Genomic DNA, 17,429 nt, shown 5'->3' with positions numbered 1-17,429 from the left:
GTCTGGATAACCATGTCCAGTCTACTAATAAGGTTTCATCTCCTTTGGCCATGTCTACACAGGGAGTTAGCATGCAGAAAGCCAAAGAGTGAATCTACAGTGCATCACCTTGCTGTGTAATGTCCTGTGTGGACACTTGTATAGTTTAGTGAAGGTCCTGGACTGTGGTTTAGCAACTATGCTTTCAAACAGTAGTATGCTAACCCACACTCCAGGACTTTCATCTTGCTACTCTGTTTGTAAGGATGTCCACATGGGACTTTACTGTGCTGCAAGCTGATGCACTGTAGATTCCCACCTTGGCTTGCCCTGCAATAACCTGCCACATATATGAGCCTTTTTTACTATTGTCATAATCATACTAGTTCCTCCACTGTCCATGGAGTCTGTCACAAAGTCTAGATTTCTAAAGTAAAAAGAAGGAAAATATTTAAAAGAGAATCTCCACAAAACTTTCAGACCTGCTGCTCTAGAAATCAGAAAGAAGAAAAAAGGGCACAAACCTATTTTTCCCCTTGGCACATCACCTTTAAAGTAAAACTATAGGAAACAACTAAAATGTGACTTTTGTTTAAAAAAAAAAATCAGGTAAAGCAGAAGCAAGGGTATGGGTGAAATGTCTGGGGGAGGCGGGAAAAAGAGATGAGGGCTGTGGCCTATTTTGCATGTGCTGATTTGAACTACACATGGTGGGTACCACCTAGTGGAGACAGGGAGGGCTCTTCATCTTGCATTCTTTATTACCTGTATCCCTACTGCTGTACAACAGGGTGCTTCCCGCCCAAAGGCAATGCTCCGCCTCCCAGGCGAGTCAGCTTGGCTGGAGAGGGTGAGCATGCACCTGAGCTGTTTCTGTCCCTGTGCAACCAGGAACGTAACTATCGGTTACAACAGTTAACGGGTTAAATGATTAAAGTTATATCGTGTAATTGGTGAGCTGTTAACCAAGGTCTCTCGGGCTGGGCTGGCGCAGCCGGGACCCCTCTCGCCCATGGTGAAGGTCCGGTTAACCGACACAGCCAATGCTGAGGTTAAACTTGTACATCGCTCTCCGCAGCCCACGATTCACGGCTGGACTTTTCCCCGGAGTCTCTCGTGTATTGTTTTCTGAAGGCCCAGCCCGGGAGGCGAGTGGCGACCTGGGACTCTCAGCCTGCAGGTGCCCAGGCTCAGTCTGTTTCTCGCAGCTGGCTGCAAGGAAAAGCCTGAGCGCGGGGCCGAGCAGGCGGCGCACCCGCCGTGGGCTCCCCAACGAGCTCCTCGTGCTGGCTGAGCAGGGCAGGGTCTCGGGGGCGCCCAGTCCCGATTCACTCAGAGATGCTGCGCAGTTCGTGCCACTTCGTTCCAAAGCTCGCCAGGCCCTGGGCTCGCTGCTCGCGCTGTTACCGCTCCCCGGGCGATGGGACCACGCGGGCAGCCGACTGGGCATGCGCCGCATGTGCCCCCCCCCCTTATTCTCACGCCTCGCTCCACTGCGAGAGCCGTTAATTACCCGGGTCTATTTGAATACCGTCAGAGGCATAATCAGCACGCGCAAGACGCTGATTGGTTGATCTTCTCGCGCTGTTATTGGCGGAGGCGGCAAAGGGTGGGCGGGGTTGAGTCGGTGTTTCGGGACCTACTCACTTTCCTTGGAAAGGGAGGGGGGCAGGCATCCATGTACGATGGTTTAACCCGTCCCATCGCCTTCCCAGGCTCGAGCCCTCTGGCCAGGCCTCTACCGCCGCACGCGCGCGCCCCGCCAGGACCCCTCGGGCTGGCCAAGATATTGCCTGAGTCTAGGAAACAGACAGTTGTGCTGGGGTTACTAGCGCGCCCCATAATGCGGCCTAGCGCGCCTACCAGATATTTGTGAGGAGACGAAGCTCCGCTGGCTGCTGCTACCCTTTCAGTCCCGAGGGGCCTGGAGGGATTTCTCTGCCGGCGTTTAATGAGGAAGGCCGCACACGCCCTGGCGCGAGGGGGCAGGTGTCGGGCCCTGGCGCGAGGAAAAACCCGCCAACTTTCCCGTTGTGGGGAGCGCGGGACTGGGGCGCCCTGTAGTCTCCATAGCAACCAGGGAGGGTGATTCTAGGAGCGCGTGCCCCCTCCCGGCGGCACCAGGGCCAAGCGAAGATGTAGCGGGTGAGGAGACGCGGCGCCGGCAGGGACCCTCCCCTCCAGGAGTCAGGGGACTCACCCCGTCCCTTGCGGGTCAGGCGCGGGGGGAGGGCGCCTCCACTCACTCTGGGGCCGGTGGAGTTTGGGGGTTTCCCCTCCCGCCTTAAGCTGTGTCTGGGGAGCCTGTGATTCCTTCCCGGGGACACGCTCCAGCAGCTCTTGCGGTCGCGGTCACCCTCCCCCGGGGTGGGGGGGAATAGCTGGAATAAAGGGCTTAGTCTGCTCTAGCCTCACTAACTGCTGCGCCAGGGGCCCGGTGGGTACCAAATAGCGCGGGGGAGCGGCCGTTGTCCCGCGTCGGGGCCAGACCCGGCTGCCGGCTCGGGTTGTTGGTGCTCGCAGGAGGCGCTGTCGCTGGGCCCCACAGCTCTGCTCTCCAGGGCGGGTCAGGCAGGCTCCAGCCCATCCATGCCTTGGCCTCCCTGCTGGAAGCGCCACACCGGCACCAGGTGGTGTAGCCAGTGTGTGCTGTGAGGTGGGCCCGGTCTCCTACACTAGCCTGAAACGTCAGCGCAGCCCCCTTCAGGCAGGCCCCTGGGCACAGCCAGGAGAGACGATCTGGTTTTGGTCATTACCCACCCCTGCCTAGATTCAGCGTGCTGAAGGTGAAACGGCTCTTGCCCAGTCCTCTGAGCCACTAGGAAGTACTGTCATGAACGTCTATTGCACGCATGGCCGCTTCCCACAATAAAAGTAAATGTAACGTGTTTGACAGGTGTTACTGCCGATTGCAGCTTTCTGTCTAGGGTGATCTTATTCCCCGTCCCCATTATTTGTGAGTGAGGAAAAAATGCCAGGTGTATTACCGACTGACGCTACTGGGCTTTTGAGAGGTAGCCCGTCAAAGAAAAATAGACTTTCCCTGAAGCTTTTCCAAAAAAAGGAAACGAAAAGAGCACTGGATTTTACAGAGTCACAAGAAAATGAACAAAAGAGTTCAGAATACAGAGAGTCACAAATGTATGTAAGAGTTTGTTTAAGATTTTCTGATTGTAACCTGGTCAATGCTAAACACTCTAAGTAGTATTTTTTTTTTATATGAGAAATAGTTTGTTTAATAATGGACAGGTGAGAGTAAAAAAGTCTTAATAAATGGCTGTCTTATCAACCTGGCTCTTGAACACTAAACTGTTCTGCCTGCTGCACTGCTCCAATAGAGAATAAATTTCACAAAGCAAGTTATAATGGAATGCTTGAGTCAGTTTCATCTAACTGATTTTGGTATTTGAAACCTAGTTTAAGAAAATGGGGGTGACTGAGTTTACACTTATTATGGATGTTAACCTTGCCTGTAGAATGTCTAACTTGTGGAGAATGTGATCAATACACTAAGCTAACAGAGGCTACTTATAAAGATTTACGTACGAAATTATTTTAAAAACAAGGATATTCTGGCTTTAAAGAACTTGCAAACCACAAACCTGTTTTTCAAAATGAGATTTAAGTGAGTCTTAGTGCCTGGGAAAGGTTCTGGATGTTAAAGTCTCATTTCTAGTACTTGTACAAGCATCGGCAGTTGCAATACTAGCTTTCTTCCATTAAATTTCTCCGGTATCCCTCAATTCCAGAATGAGGCTTCCAGCTAACTTCATACCAGATAATGAAGAGGGTTACATGAGAAAAGAATTACTCAGGCACATTAAATTACAAATGCACTGATGACCATTTAAGCCTTTGTTTTATTACACCAGTACGTTACCAGTCTAATGCTTCTACACTAGCTTCTCTACATAATGGATTGAGTCTTGCCCTTGGGTTTGTGCACAGGAATTTCTGTGATGATAATCTTTTGGCGATGGGAGGGGGAAGGTTAGAATGGAAAGTATACACAGTGGCATTTTTTGTTTAGTGCTACAGTAGCGAAGTCTGAATAACTCAAATGTTATAGAAAAACTTCTAGGGATTTTTCCATATTGGTTTGAAAGACTTCAGAAGAAACTGTCTGGCCAGGTGTAGGTGCCCTACCAAATTCACAGTCATAGGATTTTAAAAATAATAAATTTAATGATTTCAGTTATTTAAATCTAAAATGTCATGGTGTTGTAACTGTAGGGGTTCTGATCTAAATGGGCTGTGATGGAGGGGTTTGCAAGGTTATTATAGGGGGTCATGGTACTGTCACCCTTACCCCTGCACTGCTGCTGGTGGCAGTGCTGCCTTCAGAGCTGGGCAAGCGGAGAGCAGCAGCTGCTGGCTGGGAGTCCAGCTCTGAAGGCAGTGCCACCAGCAGCAGTGTGGAAGTAAGAATGACATGGTATGGTATTGCCACCCTTACTTCTGTGCTGCTGCTGGCTGGGTGCTGCCTTCAGAGCTGGGTGCCTAGTCACCGCTCTCCAGCCACCCAGCTCTGAAGGCAGCACAGAAACAACAGTGGCCATTCTGTGACCCCCTTACAATAATCTTGCAAAACCCTCCCCCCCCATCCCCACAATGCCCTTTGGGTTGAGACCTCCAATTTGAGAAACGCTGGTGAAATCTGTATAGTATAGGGTACAAGTATACAAAACACCAGCTTTCATGGGGGAGACTAGACTTCACAGTCCATGATGCGTTTTTCATGGCTGTGAATTTGGTAGGGCCCTACACATGGGTGTTGTACTATTCCTGGAATATCTGTGTGCTTATTGCAAACCTTTTTGCATAAATTCCTAGAAAATACTGTTTCTGTTGAGTGGTTCCATCTTTGAGCACACAGCATAGCATGAGCTTCAAAAACTGATAGTTTTGGTACCATCTGTGATCTGTTGACAGTATGAAAAGATTAATTTTATATAGTAGTGTAAGGGCCAGATTTTTAAAGGTATTTAGCTACCCAACTCCCTTTAAAAGATGTTTTGTAAGAAGTTAATGATGTGAAAGACACACTTCAAAAGGTCAAGATGTATATGCATGTGTTCTAAGATTTAAAAAAAAAAAAGGCTTGCTTTCTATTACGTACTCTCTTCTCTGTTTAATAGTGATCAGGTTGTTCCTGCAGCACAGCCTCCTTCACCCATTAGTTGCGAGAAAAAAGACAACATGCTGCCCTTTGTGGGCTTGAACAATCTTGGCAATACTTGTTACCTTAACAGCATACTTCAGGTAAATTCATATTTTGAGGATTGGAAAAGATATTTGCGTTGTCATTAAACCTTTTATACAAACACTTTAGACTCCTAGTTTGACAAAGTATTGGGTAAAAATGGGATTGAAGGGAGATACCACACACTCCAGGCAGCCAATGGTGCACATATAGCTATATCTACTCCTGCTCACTTGCAGGAGTAATTGTTTTATAAAGAAATTACTGCGTTGCCCTAAGGTTTGCTCCCAGGATTGGGCATGAGTTGGCTAGACTTGTTCTCTGACCACACCACCTTCCTCGTTTTGCATCATGCCAAGTTAGGCGCACGAGTGGAGGCAGAACTTGGTAGTGTAAATCCCTTTGTATTCTGCAGAGGGATGCAGATTACCCTTTAATAAAAAGCAGAGTTCCATCCAACACTAATAGGTGGAATATTCTAGGAGATGCTATCAAGAAGTTGAAACTCACAATTTTATTATTTTGGTTTCCCAGTTTTCCCCAATTTATGAAATTAAAAAAATAACTAATTTGAATCTCTTTTAAAACTGAAGCACTCCCCTGCAATGCTGGAAACTCAGTATCTTTGTACTAGTGCAGGAAACCAGAAAGACAAACTGCTGACTAGTCATTTCTCTACACAAGTGTAAAAAGTGTAGTAAAGTGAAAAAATAAACAGATTAGTTTACTTTTCAGTCATTCATGTTAACTGACTTATCCTCTATCCCTTTAATCACTTGGATGGAATTTTCAAGTGCCTAAGGGAGTCAGTTGCCCAATTCTTATTAAATTTTGAAGCTTTAAAATCACAGGAAGTTGGACATCTCACTCACAATACTTAAAACGCAAAAGGGAGTCAGATTTTTCAAATTTCCATCCTACTTTTAGTTAGTGGAGATAACTATAAATAGTTAGGGAATTCAAAAGTAAGCTTTCCACTACAGCAATACATTCCTGAATATCAGCAGTATTTACTCTCACTGTACTGTAAAATGAGTGTTGAGTGGCATGAGGAAGTTTAGCTTTTGAAGGATGATCTCATGGTTAAATTATTGGACTGAAATTCGGTAGACAAGGTTCCCTGATCAGCAACAGACTTCCAGTGGATGTTGGATTGAGCACCTAATCTTTCTGCCTCAGTTCCTTACCTGTAAAGGGAGATAGGAAAGAATTATCTCACAAGGACTTTTGGAGAATAAATTCATTAATGTTTGAGGAAGTATGGTATTTATGACCTCAAATGACACAGTGATGAGAGCCACATGAGAACCTTTACTCTTGTGCTTAAGTTTTTAACATCAATAGTTCTAAAATTGTACTCTACCTATATTTGCACAGCATGGGCCATCGAGGTTTCTGCATCCTTACGTGCTGTACAGCAACCCAGAGATGCAGAAGCAGAACTTGGCCTATGTGCATGGACTTTTAATGTTAGTTTTAACTTTATTTTCTTGTACAACTTTTTTGCTCACTTAGTTTTTTTTCTTGTTTTATACTGCTGCTGCTAGGTGTTATATTTTTGTCCTGGCTTTAAAACTGGAGTGAAACACTTATTTAACATTATTTCAAAGAAGAGAGAAATGTTAAAGGATGAAGGAGAACAAAAGTCAGACAAGGTAAATTTTATATGTATCATTTGATCTTTCTTTAGCTGTAATTATGCAAGTAAGTGCAGCATAAATTAAAATGTCATATCTTGGAATATGTAGGGGCACACAGTAAAGAGCTTTTTTGAACTTCCTGTTGGAAGAAAATTTAACTTTATTATAGCGGTATCATTTTTTACTCATTTACAATTTATAACACTGCCCTTCAAAGTTATTTTTGGAAGGTTTATAAGTAAGACTGGAAATCTTTCACAAACATCAGATTCCGTGACTTTCTGGGACCTCTGTGACTTCTGCAGCTGAAGCGGCTGACCTGGGCCGCCCCTCGCCCCGGTGGGGCCCTGGCCCGCCCCTGCCCCAGAATTATTTTGGGGATAGAATATCTGGTGGAATCTGTTGGTCTTTCTTGTTCTCTTCCTGCAGGCAAAGAAGCAATATATTGAATGTTTCAAGAAGCACCTGCTTCCATTCCTTTAACTAATAGAAATGCTGGCAATGACTGACAGAAAAGGGATAAGGGAGGCAGGGGAAAAAACCTTCAACTGTTGTATTCGGAGGCAAAAGCTCAACTATTGTCTCTTCTTTTATGATTACAGGGAAGTTGTAAAGAAGATCCTTTGGCAAGTTATGAACTAATCTGCAGTTTGCATTCCTTGATTCTTTCAGTGGAACAGCTTCAGGCCAGTTTTCTATTAAATCCAGAAAAATATACAGATGAACTTGCTACTCAGCCAAGAAGGCTACTAAATACACTTAGGTATAAATAATCTTAAATGAAATATCAGAATTTTCACTGAAATTTGAGCTAATTATTGTAATACACAAATTATTTAAAGAAAATATTGGGGGTTGATGTTTTTAAATTTGATACACTAGCGTAGGGAATGTGTTTTTGTTTTTTTTCCACATTCCATGCAGGGGATTGCATCAGTTCTGCTGCTCACAATTCTCTAGCAGCCACATAGCAAAACGGATATAATCCCAGTCAATTTTACTGTGGGAAGGTGGCCCAAGATAAAATTTGTGCATCTACGTTTCAGCTATCTCTTGTGGTATCAAGGTTTAGAGCTAAGATTACAGGCCTTGATTCTGTAAGGTTCTGAGTACTTTGACCCAGATCCAGCAAAGCATTTAAATACGTTTATGTCACTGGTACTACACAGATGCTTTAAGTATGTGCTTAAGTGCTTTGCTGGATCAGGGCTAGAGTTCTCAGTACCTTGCAGGATTCAGCCTGTGAAATGGCCATTTGCCCCCAGCCTCCTTTCCATGGCTACCTGTGGTATATGAACCTTCTCTTCAGGCCTGGACTTTTTATCCAAACATCTCTAATTTTGATCTCAAATCATATTATAGTTACCTACTTAGTAAACAGTCTGCAGTGTTGCACATCTAATTTTTTATTCTTAATAAAGTGCAGAAGTAGTTCTTAAAACTGTTCTCTGCTTTTTGTCAATTGTAGCAGTTAATGGGGATGGGCATTATTAAATTGAGGTAAACTGGTGGTATTTATTGATAATACACCTGGACATTAATCTTGTGGTATTGTTCTATCACAGAAAGGCAGTGTCTAGCAAATGGAGAAGGGGACACAAGGAGTTAGGACATGTGGGTTCTATGTCAGACTGCCTCCAAAGTATGACATTGGTCAAGTCAATTCACTTCTTTGGCCTCAGCTTTCCCATGTGTAAAATGTCCAGAAACATTTATTGGATATGGATATTGTGAGGTTGTATCTGTATTTATATATAGTCTTTCAGTTGAGAACATGAAAGTGTTTTACAAAGTAATACATCTGTATCAATCCTTTAGTATTAGTTTCTTAACGTCTATTGTAAAATTTAGTCTTATGTTCCAAAATTTTCATCCTTTTGTGATTAATACAGAAGTGCTACACAGTTTTGGATTAGCTCCTGAAATTATCAAATCCTTCCTCTTTGACTCCTCTTGTGTTTCCATCCTAGTCTGTGGGCTCTCTCACTGCCAGACATAAATTAAAAATATAAAATCTGCATAGGAGTTCCATTGTAACACAATAACTGATCACATGTGGTAGTCTCCAGATGTATCATTTCAAAACTATATAACACTTCCCTTTTTCCTCTATAGAGAACTTAACCCTATGTATGAAGGATATCTGCAACATGATGCCCAGGAAGTATTACAGTGTATCTTAGGTAACATTCAGGAAAGGTGTCAGATATTGAAGAAGGAAGAATTGAAAAATATGCCAGTGGAAGAGCCTATAGCTCACTTGGAGGAGAAGTCTAATCAAAATACTGAAAGCAATGGCATTAACAGCCTTGGTGAGGAAAATGACTATGCAACAAGCAGTCACACTGCAGAGGAGTCTGAAGACAAACTATCCAAAGGAAATGGGAAAAGGAAAAGTGATACTGAGAGTGGGAATGCAAAGAAAAAATCTAAAGTATCCAAGGAGCATAATGCAGTAGAGGAAAATCAAAGACAGACTAGGTCAAAGAGGAAAGCAGCAGCAGAGAAACTAGAAAATCATACAGATGTCATTGCTAAGTATTCTATTGAAAATGAGATTGCAAAGCCAACACAGAAGAAATCACGACTTAGATTAAACTGGTTTAAGTCTTCAGGCAAACAGCCCAGCATTCTGTCTAAATTCTGTAGTGTGGGAAAGCTAGCAAACAATTTGGGATCCAAAGAGCAGATGAAAGAAACTGATGGCTGTGAGATTGAAGAAGCATCTGTAAAGTGTGAAAATGGTAATATAAAAGAGTATTTTGAACCTGCATCCCCTGTTGAAAGTGCTCGTGAAAAAGGAATTGAAAAACCACTACAAGAAGGTTAGTAAAAAATGTGTGGGCTTAATGTAAGCACAGTCGGACTCAGAAACAAATACACCTGGGAAGTTAGTGCTCAAATACCATAGTGAGGATTTGAAATCTATTTTTCCTTAAATGGAAAATTTCTTCACCCAATGTAATCCTAGATATATATAGAAGTACCTGACATACAGATATGTCTAAGATATATAATAATAATTAGACAGAGTGTGAGCAGAAAATAAGGTGATTCTAGTAATGCAGTGTAAATAGGTTAGAAGAATGCCAAATTTATAATCATTGTGCATTATGGACTTTGAAAAGTCCACAAGTGTTTATGTTCCTCACAAGAGAATTATTTATCATTTAAGGTTAATGCCAACATATACATAATCCATTAATGATACAAAACAAATTACCCAAGATGAGACATTTTCAATAAAGGATATATCTATCTGGAATCTAATCTTAAAATAAATTTGAAAAATTTGAGTGTTCCAGGATCAAGATTTTTTTCAGATGCTTTATTCAATATCCCAAAATTATTATGTGCTTGTTTATATGGTTTGTTAAATGTTATAAAACAAATTATGGAATTTGAAGATCTAAAACTGAGACCATGTCTATTGTGCACTGTGCCAGTTCAGAAAGAATAGTACCAATGATTGTCCTTAATGTACTACTGTAGATAAGAACTTTTTGTTAATAGATGGTTTATATTATTATGTAACTCTTTCTAGGTTCAGAGTTAGCTGTTTTTGAATTAGTGGAGAAACTGTTCCAGGGTCAGTTGGTATTGAGAACACGATGTTTGGAGTGTGAATGTTTTACTGAAAGAAGAGAAGACTTTCAAGACATCAGTGTGCCAGTACAAGAAGATGAACTTTCTAAAGCAGAAGAGAGTTCTGAAAGTAAGTAACAGTGAAGGGTCATGATGTGCATATCTGATTAATATATTTCTAGTTTTGGGATTGGAGGGAGGGAGGGAGGGAGATGTGCCAGTGGTGTTTATAAAGGAATGTTACTAGAAATTGCTTTTGGTCCTGGCCACGTCAATATCTTGTTATGATTTTCTTTAGAATTGGAAACATAACCTTGATAACATGGATGGATCCCAAAAAGCATTAAAAAAGTTACTTTAAATTCACTCTCCTGAATGATACAAGTGCTTGCAATCCTTTTATTCATTTGAATGGACATTATCAACTTGAAAGGGAATTTCTATCTGAATTTTTTTGCCTAATGTAGTTATAACTGACACCTCAGAGTAAAATGTTAGGTGCACAAAACAAGCATGCATATATATATATATATATAATATATATATAAAAAAATATTTCTCTAACTGACCTTGGTGTGTGTAGTCAATTTTAGTTCCTTTTTCACAATTGATCAGTTTGATGATCTCATCTAAACGCTTATATCGATTCCGTAACTCCACCAACCCGAACGGAGTTGCGGAATCGACAAGGGGAGCCGTGGACATCGATCCCATGCGGTGAGGACGGTGAGTAATTCGATCTTAGATACTTCGACTTCAGCTATGTTATTCACATAGCTGAAGTTGCTTATTTAAGATCGATTTTCCCCCATAGTGCAGACCAGCCCTCAGGGTAGTAAAGAAAAGATTGTTTAAACTCCTGATGATATAATCTGGAGGAGATTTTACTATTCCTGACTTCCTATTACATTATGTGGGGAAAGATGAAAATATTCATCTTGAATTAAAATAGACTACACCTAATTCCAATTAAGTTTTCTTTTTTAAAGATTTAAAACACTACCGCAGATGTTGCCATTGACGTTTTTTTTAAAATCTGGTTTAAAGTGATCAGTGCAAACCAGACATAACGGGAAGAAGAACTTGCTAGTTATTTTGGAAACCTACCTACCTTTTTAAAAGGGGTCAAATTTTGCTCTTAGATACACATACACAATTCCTAGGGAAGTCAGTGGGAGTTGTGCACTTGTCTTATCTCAGCCTTTGAAGATTTTGTTTAAATCTGAAACAAAGCAGCACACCAACAGTTTTTCAATCTGAGTTAATCTATATCCTGGCTGGTATCTCTCATTTTTGCACTTCCTGAAATTCAATGAGCAGAGATTATTTACTTATCTTGGTTTACAGTCTATTTGGTGCATTTTTAATATTCTTAACTTTAATACTAGTTCTTGCAAGTAACTGTCTTAACGTTTATAGCCCTGTTTTAAAATTCTTGTGGTATATGTTGGAAATGTAAAAATTCTCTTTTGTAGTTTCTCCAGAGCCAAAAACAGAAATGAAGACCCTAAAATGGGCAATTTCACAGTTTGCATCGGTAGAGAGGATTGTGGGAGAGGATAAATATTTCTGTGAAAACTGTCGTCATTACACAGAAGCAGAACGCAGTCTTTTATTTGATAAAATGCCTGAAGTTATAACAGTTCACTTGAAGTGCTTTGCGGCTAATGGCTTAGAGTGAGTATTGCAGATAAACTATATTAAGAAACACTGCTGCTGGAAGAGAAACCTTGCCAAAACAGATGCAAATGTTTAAATAACAAAATTGTTTGTAGACTGAATTTAACTTTGAAAAATCCCTTCTGAAAACAGGGCAATACAAGTAGTTTATTTAGCTGTTGGGCATAAGCTCTTCCTATTTTAGCAAGTCACTAAAGAATTTTCTCAATGTTAGATTTTATACCATGTTTTGTAATACCCTTGTGAAAGCTGGGGAAAATACTCTCAACATTTCATGCCAACATTGTTGTTTTCTTATATTCCTAATGGAACTTGAAATTAAGATTTTTAATTTTTTTTTTTTTTTTTAAAGAAAAACTTGTTTATGAACTATGGGGACAGGTTAACTACTTCAGGATAACTAGTTAAATGAGCTACAGAGCATAAAACTGGATGGCAACTGGTAAATGGTAGAGATTTTGTCACTGAGTAGAGGACATTTTAGAAAGAAAATACTGGAGATTAGCCTCCCACATTCACATTTTTAAAGTATACCACATTTGGACCATAGTAATTTGACTATGCCTTTGACTTTAAAAACACTCCACTACATTAATTTAGTTACTATAAGTGCCATTTATGTCAGTGCCTGTAGCTGAGCATTGGCAATATGCACCTATACTATGTAAATCTTTATTTTGCTGAAAAGGTTACCATGTCTAATTTCAGTCTCTACATGAATGTGAATAAAAATATTCTAGCAAATAGAAATGAATATGAATAGTACAGTAGCAGTACACATCTGAGAATTAGCTACAGCAACATACTTAATACAGTTGTTTTAGGAGCAAGTTGGAAAAGCACATGAGCAAGTCACAATAGCTATTCAGATCTCTGTAGAGAAATAACCTTAAGGTGACAGAAGGCCACATCTAAATACATTTTCATTATATTGTAAAATGTATTAAGAAGGTTATTTGTTATAATCATCATCCAACCAATACATTAGAAATTAATGATCTAACATTACTTTTTGAGCTCACTTACAGTTTTTCATATGTTGAAACAATATATGCAGATTTGATCTGGCTTTCCAGCCCTCCCAGTATTATATATTACAAATGATTACTTTCCTGCCACCTGTGTCATTTCCTCAGGAAGCAGTAAACGGACAAACTGTGCTTATTAACTTTAACTCAATATTCCACCACTTTACTTCAGTCCCAGAACATGTTCCATCCTCCTGCCACTCAATACTGTACAGAATCAGAATTCAAGATATTAAATGAAATTACCTAAAGTTAGAACTTCACTTACTGATTTAGGATTTTTTAGAGGATGAGGCCTGGGAATCAGGAGATATATTCTGTTCCAAAATCTGTTAGAAGCTTCATGTGTGACCTTGAGCAAATCACTTAATTTCTCAGGGCTTTAGTCCCTATCTATACAATGGGGATAATACTTTAATTCAAGATGTATTTTGGAACTTTATAAATATTAATTAAGTGCTTGGGGAATCCAGGTGGAAGGTGCTAGGAGTAGCACAAAACATGAATTGCCAAATGAGTGGTGCTAGGATACACTGTAAACAGTTACTAATAGCAACTTTATGTACATATATTTATAGCCAATATAAATGTGTCTGTAAAATAACCACATTATCCAAGGGTTATGTTACAATATTTTGTCTTGTAATCTTCTAAGCTCCTAAATAATGAATTTCTCCCAAGTGCCCATGAGTGCTGTAGTAATCTTTACCTTTCTGGAGCTGTAGAAATGAAAATCCGATCACAAAATAAAAAAAAACCCTAATTGATGGTATTAGAGCAGAATTCTAATGCAGGTACCTCAGTCGTCTTCTTTATAGCCTCCTCTTCAGTAGACCATTCGAGTTATAAAATGTTTACCTTGCATTCTTGTACATATTCCTTAATATGCAAACTAATTTTAGGCATGTCTTTGTTTTGTTTTAATTAATATTGAGTCAGATGGAAGAGCCCATACATTTCCGATCCTTCTGCAAACAATTCAAAAATAGAACTACAGGGACCCTCAATATTTTCGATCCTCAGTTTGCTTATAAGCTTAAACAAAATTTGTCTTCCTAGAGGATTTCTTTAACTATTGCCAGGTTACACAGCTGTTTTCCAAATGTCCTATGTTTTTTTTCTTCTGTCCTGGTGATCTTCAGATCCTCACTCAAAAATATTCACACTTCTGTCCTGGCCAGTGATGCTATTTTGAACTGAATCCAGTCTCCCCATTTTCCCTTTGAACTGTCTTGAATGCTTTCTGCAAAGGTATCATCAGCCAAAGTACAAGGAAGTAAGAACAGAGAGATCAAACTTAATACTGGAGTCAGGGATGCAGCTGAAACTGTCTGGAAAGTTTTTATTCTAAGGTTCCACTTTAGATTTCAGCATTTTAACTTGGAATAGCAGTACTATATCTAAATCACTAGGCTTGGAGGAACAAAAGACACCAGCAAAACAAACAAGAACTGCCAAAGACAGTGAGCCAAAACGCTGCCTCAGGTCACACCTACTGAGAGCCTGACTGGTTTATACATGAGGAAGTCAGCTCCTTTCTAATCTGACTGGAAGAAGAAAATAGGACAAGACGAGTGAAATCTGAGCAATTGAGAGAAGGGATTTTTAATCACCGTTTAAAATTTTGGATTTTTGGTTAACATCTAGTTAGTGCCAATAATTGAGTAACGTTTTGGAGAAAGGAAATCTTTCTTAAAGATTCAGTTTCACCCCTCCAGTTAAGTTGTGTGTTAATACACATCCTTTGAGTCCCCCAATAATTTTTCTAGTGATACTGGGGAAGACCAGAATTGACATTCCTACTATTTATAAAACAAGCAGAAAAGTTTTTTCTTGGTTTTTAAGTCCAAGCTTTTGAAGTGTCCATACATTGGAGTAGCAGAAAAAGGCTAGAAACTTTTTTGTTTTTTTTTAAACCATCATTTGTAGGTCACAAAGAAAAATGTGAAATGATCCAATAATCTAACTTTACCATTTTTCTTTCAAAGGTTTGATTGTTATGGTGGACTGTCAAAGATAAATACTCCCTTATTGACACCTCTTAAATTGTCACTAGAAGAATGGAGCACAAAGTCTACTAATGATACTTACGGATTATTTGCAGTAGTAATGCACAGTGGCATTACAATTAGCAGTGGACACTACACGGCTTCTGTCAAAATTACAGATCTTAATAGTCTAGAATTAGACAAGGGCAATTTCATTACTGACCAGATGTATGAAGCGATTAAGCCAGAACCACTGAATGAGGAGGAAGCAAGAGCTGTTGCTGAAGATTATGATGATGGTGAAGTCTCTTTTAGAGTCAATGGAAATGCACAGTCAAGTAAAACTTTGAGCAAAAAGAATATGGAAGCTGTTGGACTCCTCGGAGGACAAAAAAGTAAGTCTGACTGTGACTTGTACAACAACAAAGCAACTAACTCCGAAAAAGTTGTTAATACACTAACTGAAAATAAAAATTTTGAATCTACCAGTACTAATGGGATCTTGGAGTTTGATAAAAGTACTGAAAATGGCGATCAAAATGGTATAGCTTTCAGTGGACTAGAAAACAAAGCTTTGTATGTGTTACAAAGCTTGAAGGAATATGAGGGAAAGTGGTTGCTTTTCGATGATTCTGAAGTGAAGGTTACAGAGGAAAAGGACTTTCTGAATTCTCTCTCCCCTACATCATCATCTACATCAACTCCTTACCTTTTGTTTTATAAGAAAATTGTAGAGTGATACCATATTTTGTAAATATTACAGATTTGCATATACCTGTTGATAGATGTGCTTTTTGCATCAAGATTACCTTGATGTAACAGCTTTTTGTCTTTTGAAGCTACTGGATGAGATTATTATAGATCTTACAATTCTGTATAAACAGCACAATTTGAATTAACAAACCATGTCATAGAACTTAAACTCCTACTATAACTTCTGTGCTGCAGACTAGTGATGTCACACTACTAGGAATACAAATTTGTATAGATTTTTAAAAGATGTCCAAAAATACAGTAGCGGCTTTTAAATAACTAGTTCTGTTACACCTGACTTGCGTATTATTAGCTTTAAAAAAAAAATAAAATTATTTGTATTCACATTCTGGAGTAAATTTATATTAACTAGTAAAACTCATCAGAGGTTGTGTATTTTTGTAACACTGGAAGCAATATTTCATATATAGTCTTTGGGACATCAGTACAGGGCACATAAAGTACGGCTATAGCTTAGTGATGACCTTCTTCCCCTGAAAATATCTTTGCTGTGTTGTTCAGAGTACAAAAACAAATGGGGTCCTGTTAACTCATTTAGTGTACTGGAAGGAGTGGTACAGCATCTTAAACTTTAAGTTAATAGTGGATGTGATGCATACTAAGATTCCTTATATTGCAAATATTAACTGATTCCTGTTCATACAGATTTGAATGAGCGAACCTGCACCTGTTTTGCGTAGGTGTTAAGTGGACAAAGTGTAAATATGTGTGATATTGTAGGTATATCAGATGTATTTGTGGGAGAAAGCAAGCAATTCAAATTGCTCATCTGTATGCAGTGTAATAAAATATTTTGTATTTTAAAAGCCCTTTGCATATCTGTTTGGGTGGATTAACAATTCAGATGTGATCTTATTACCTTAACAGGCTAATTTGTACTGAGAGCTCATTGAAACATGGGAAAACTAAAGCTTTGGCTTGATTCTATGTGTGTACACACAGATGTATCAAATTAATGCCTATCATTTTATGTTTTTATTTTGTCTGAGATGAACAGATCAGATTGTGTTTGAAAGCTTCTCTTGCTCTGGCATTACTCTCTCTCCAATCGGTGGGGGATAGTATGGCACAAACACATCCTGCTTCTTTGATCTTTCCTCCAGGAATAAATGTTCACTAAAATTGCTTAGTTCTGGCTTTTACAATAAGATAATTCCACTGGACAAAATTTAAACCCTTATGTGAACAGCATTTCTGATCCATCTCTTCATTAAGTTTTAAGGTCTACAGTAATTAGTATGTTAAACTGTCAATCGTCAAAGGAGTTTACCAATAAAGCTTGGGACAAATTTATTTTTCTTTTGCCTAATTTGGACTATTCAAAGGCAAAGATTATTTTGAATAGGTGCTAGAAAAGGGGCGAGCAAACCTTTTGGCCTGAGGGTTGCATCGGGTTTTGGAAATTTTGTATGGAGGACTGGTCAGGGGAGGGGGTGTGGCCTAGCCCCCCCCTCATTCACCCCCGGGACCCCTGCCCTATCCAGCCCCCTCTCCCTGTCCCCTGACTGCCCCCTGCTGCCCTATCCAACCCCCCTCTTCCTGACTGCCCCCC

At 40.0% G+C, this 17,429-nt stretch overlaps 1 protein-coding gene across 2 annotated transcripts; it reads left to right on the top strand.

The window, feature by feature from the left end:
• Positions 1-1,716: 1,716 nt before the first annotated feature.
• Positions 1,717-16,683, top strand: USP1 (ubiquitin specific peptidase 1). Of its 2 annotated transcripts, none has more exons than XM_050961997.1 (9): positions 1,717-2,124; positions 2,876-3,120; positions 5,118-5,241; positions 6,730-6,837; positions 7,425-7,585; positions 8,938-9,647; positions 10,367-10,537; positions 11,883-12,084; positions 15,104-16,683. In XM_050961997.1, the coding sequence occupies exons 2-9, from the start codon at positions 2,951-2,953 to the stop codon at positions 15,840-15,842; spliced, it is 2,385 nt and encodes a 794-aa protein (XP_050817954.1). In that variant the 5' UTR covers positions 1,717-2,124; positions 2,876-2,950; the 3' UTR covers positions 15,843-16,683. The 2 variants fall into 2 exon arrangements, with proteins under 2 accessions (XP_050817954.1, XP_050817955.1); XM_050961998.1 differs by lacking the exon at positions 1,717-2,124 and adding an exon at positions 2,127-2,193.
• Positions 16,684-17,429: the final 746 nt, after the last annotated feature.

This window comes from Gopherus flavomarginatus, chromosome 7, assembly GCF_025201925.1.
Source record: "Gopherus flavomarginatus isolate rGopFla2 chromosome 7, rGopFla2.mat.asm, whole genome shotgun sequence".
Lineage (NCBI taxonomy): Eukaryota > Metazoa > Chordata > Testudines > Testudinidae > Gopherus > Gopherus flavomarginatus.
The sequence above is the reverse complement of the archived record's forward strand: the minus strand, read 5'-3'. Positions and strand labels throughout refer to the sequence as shown.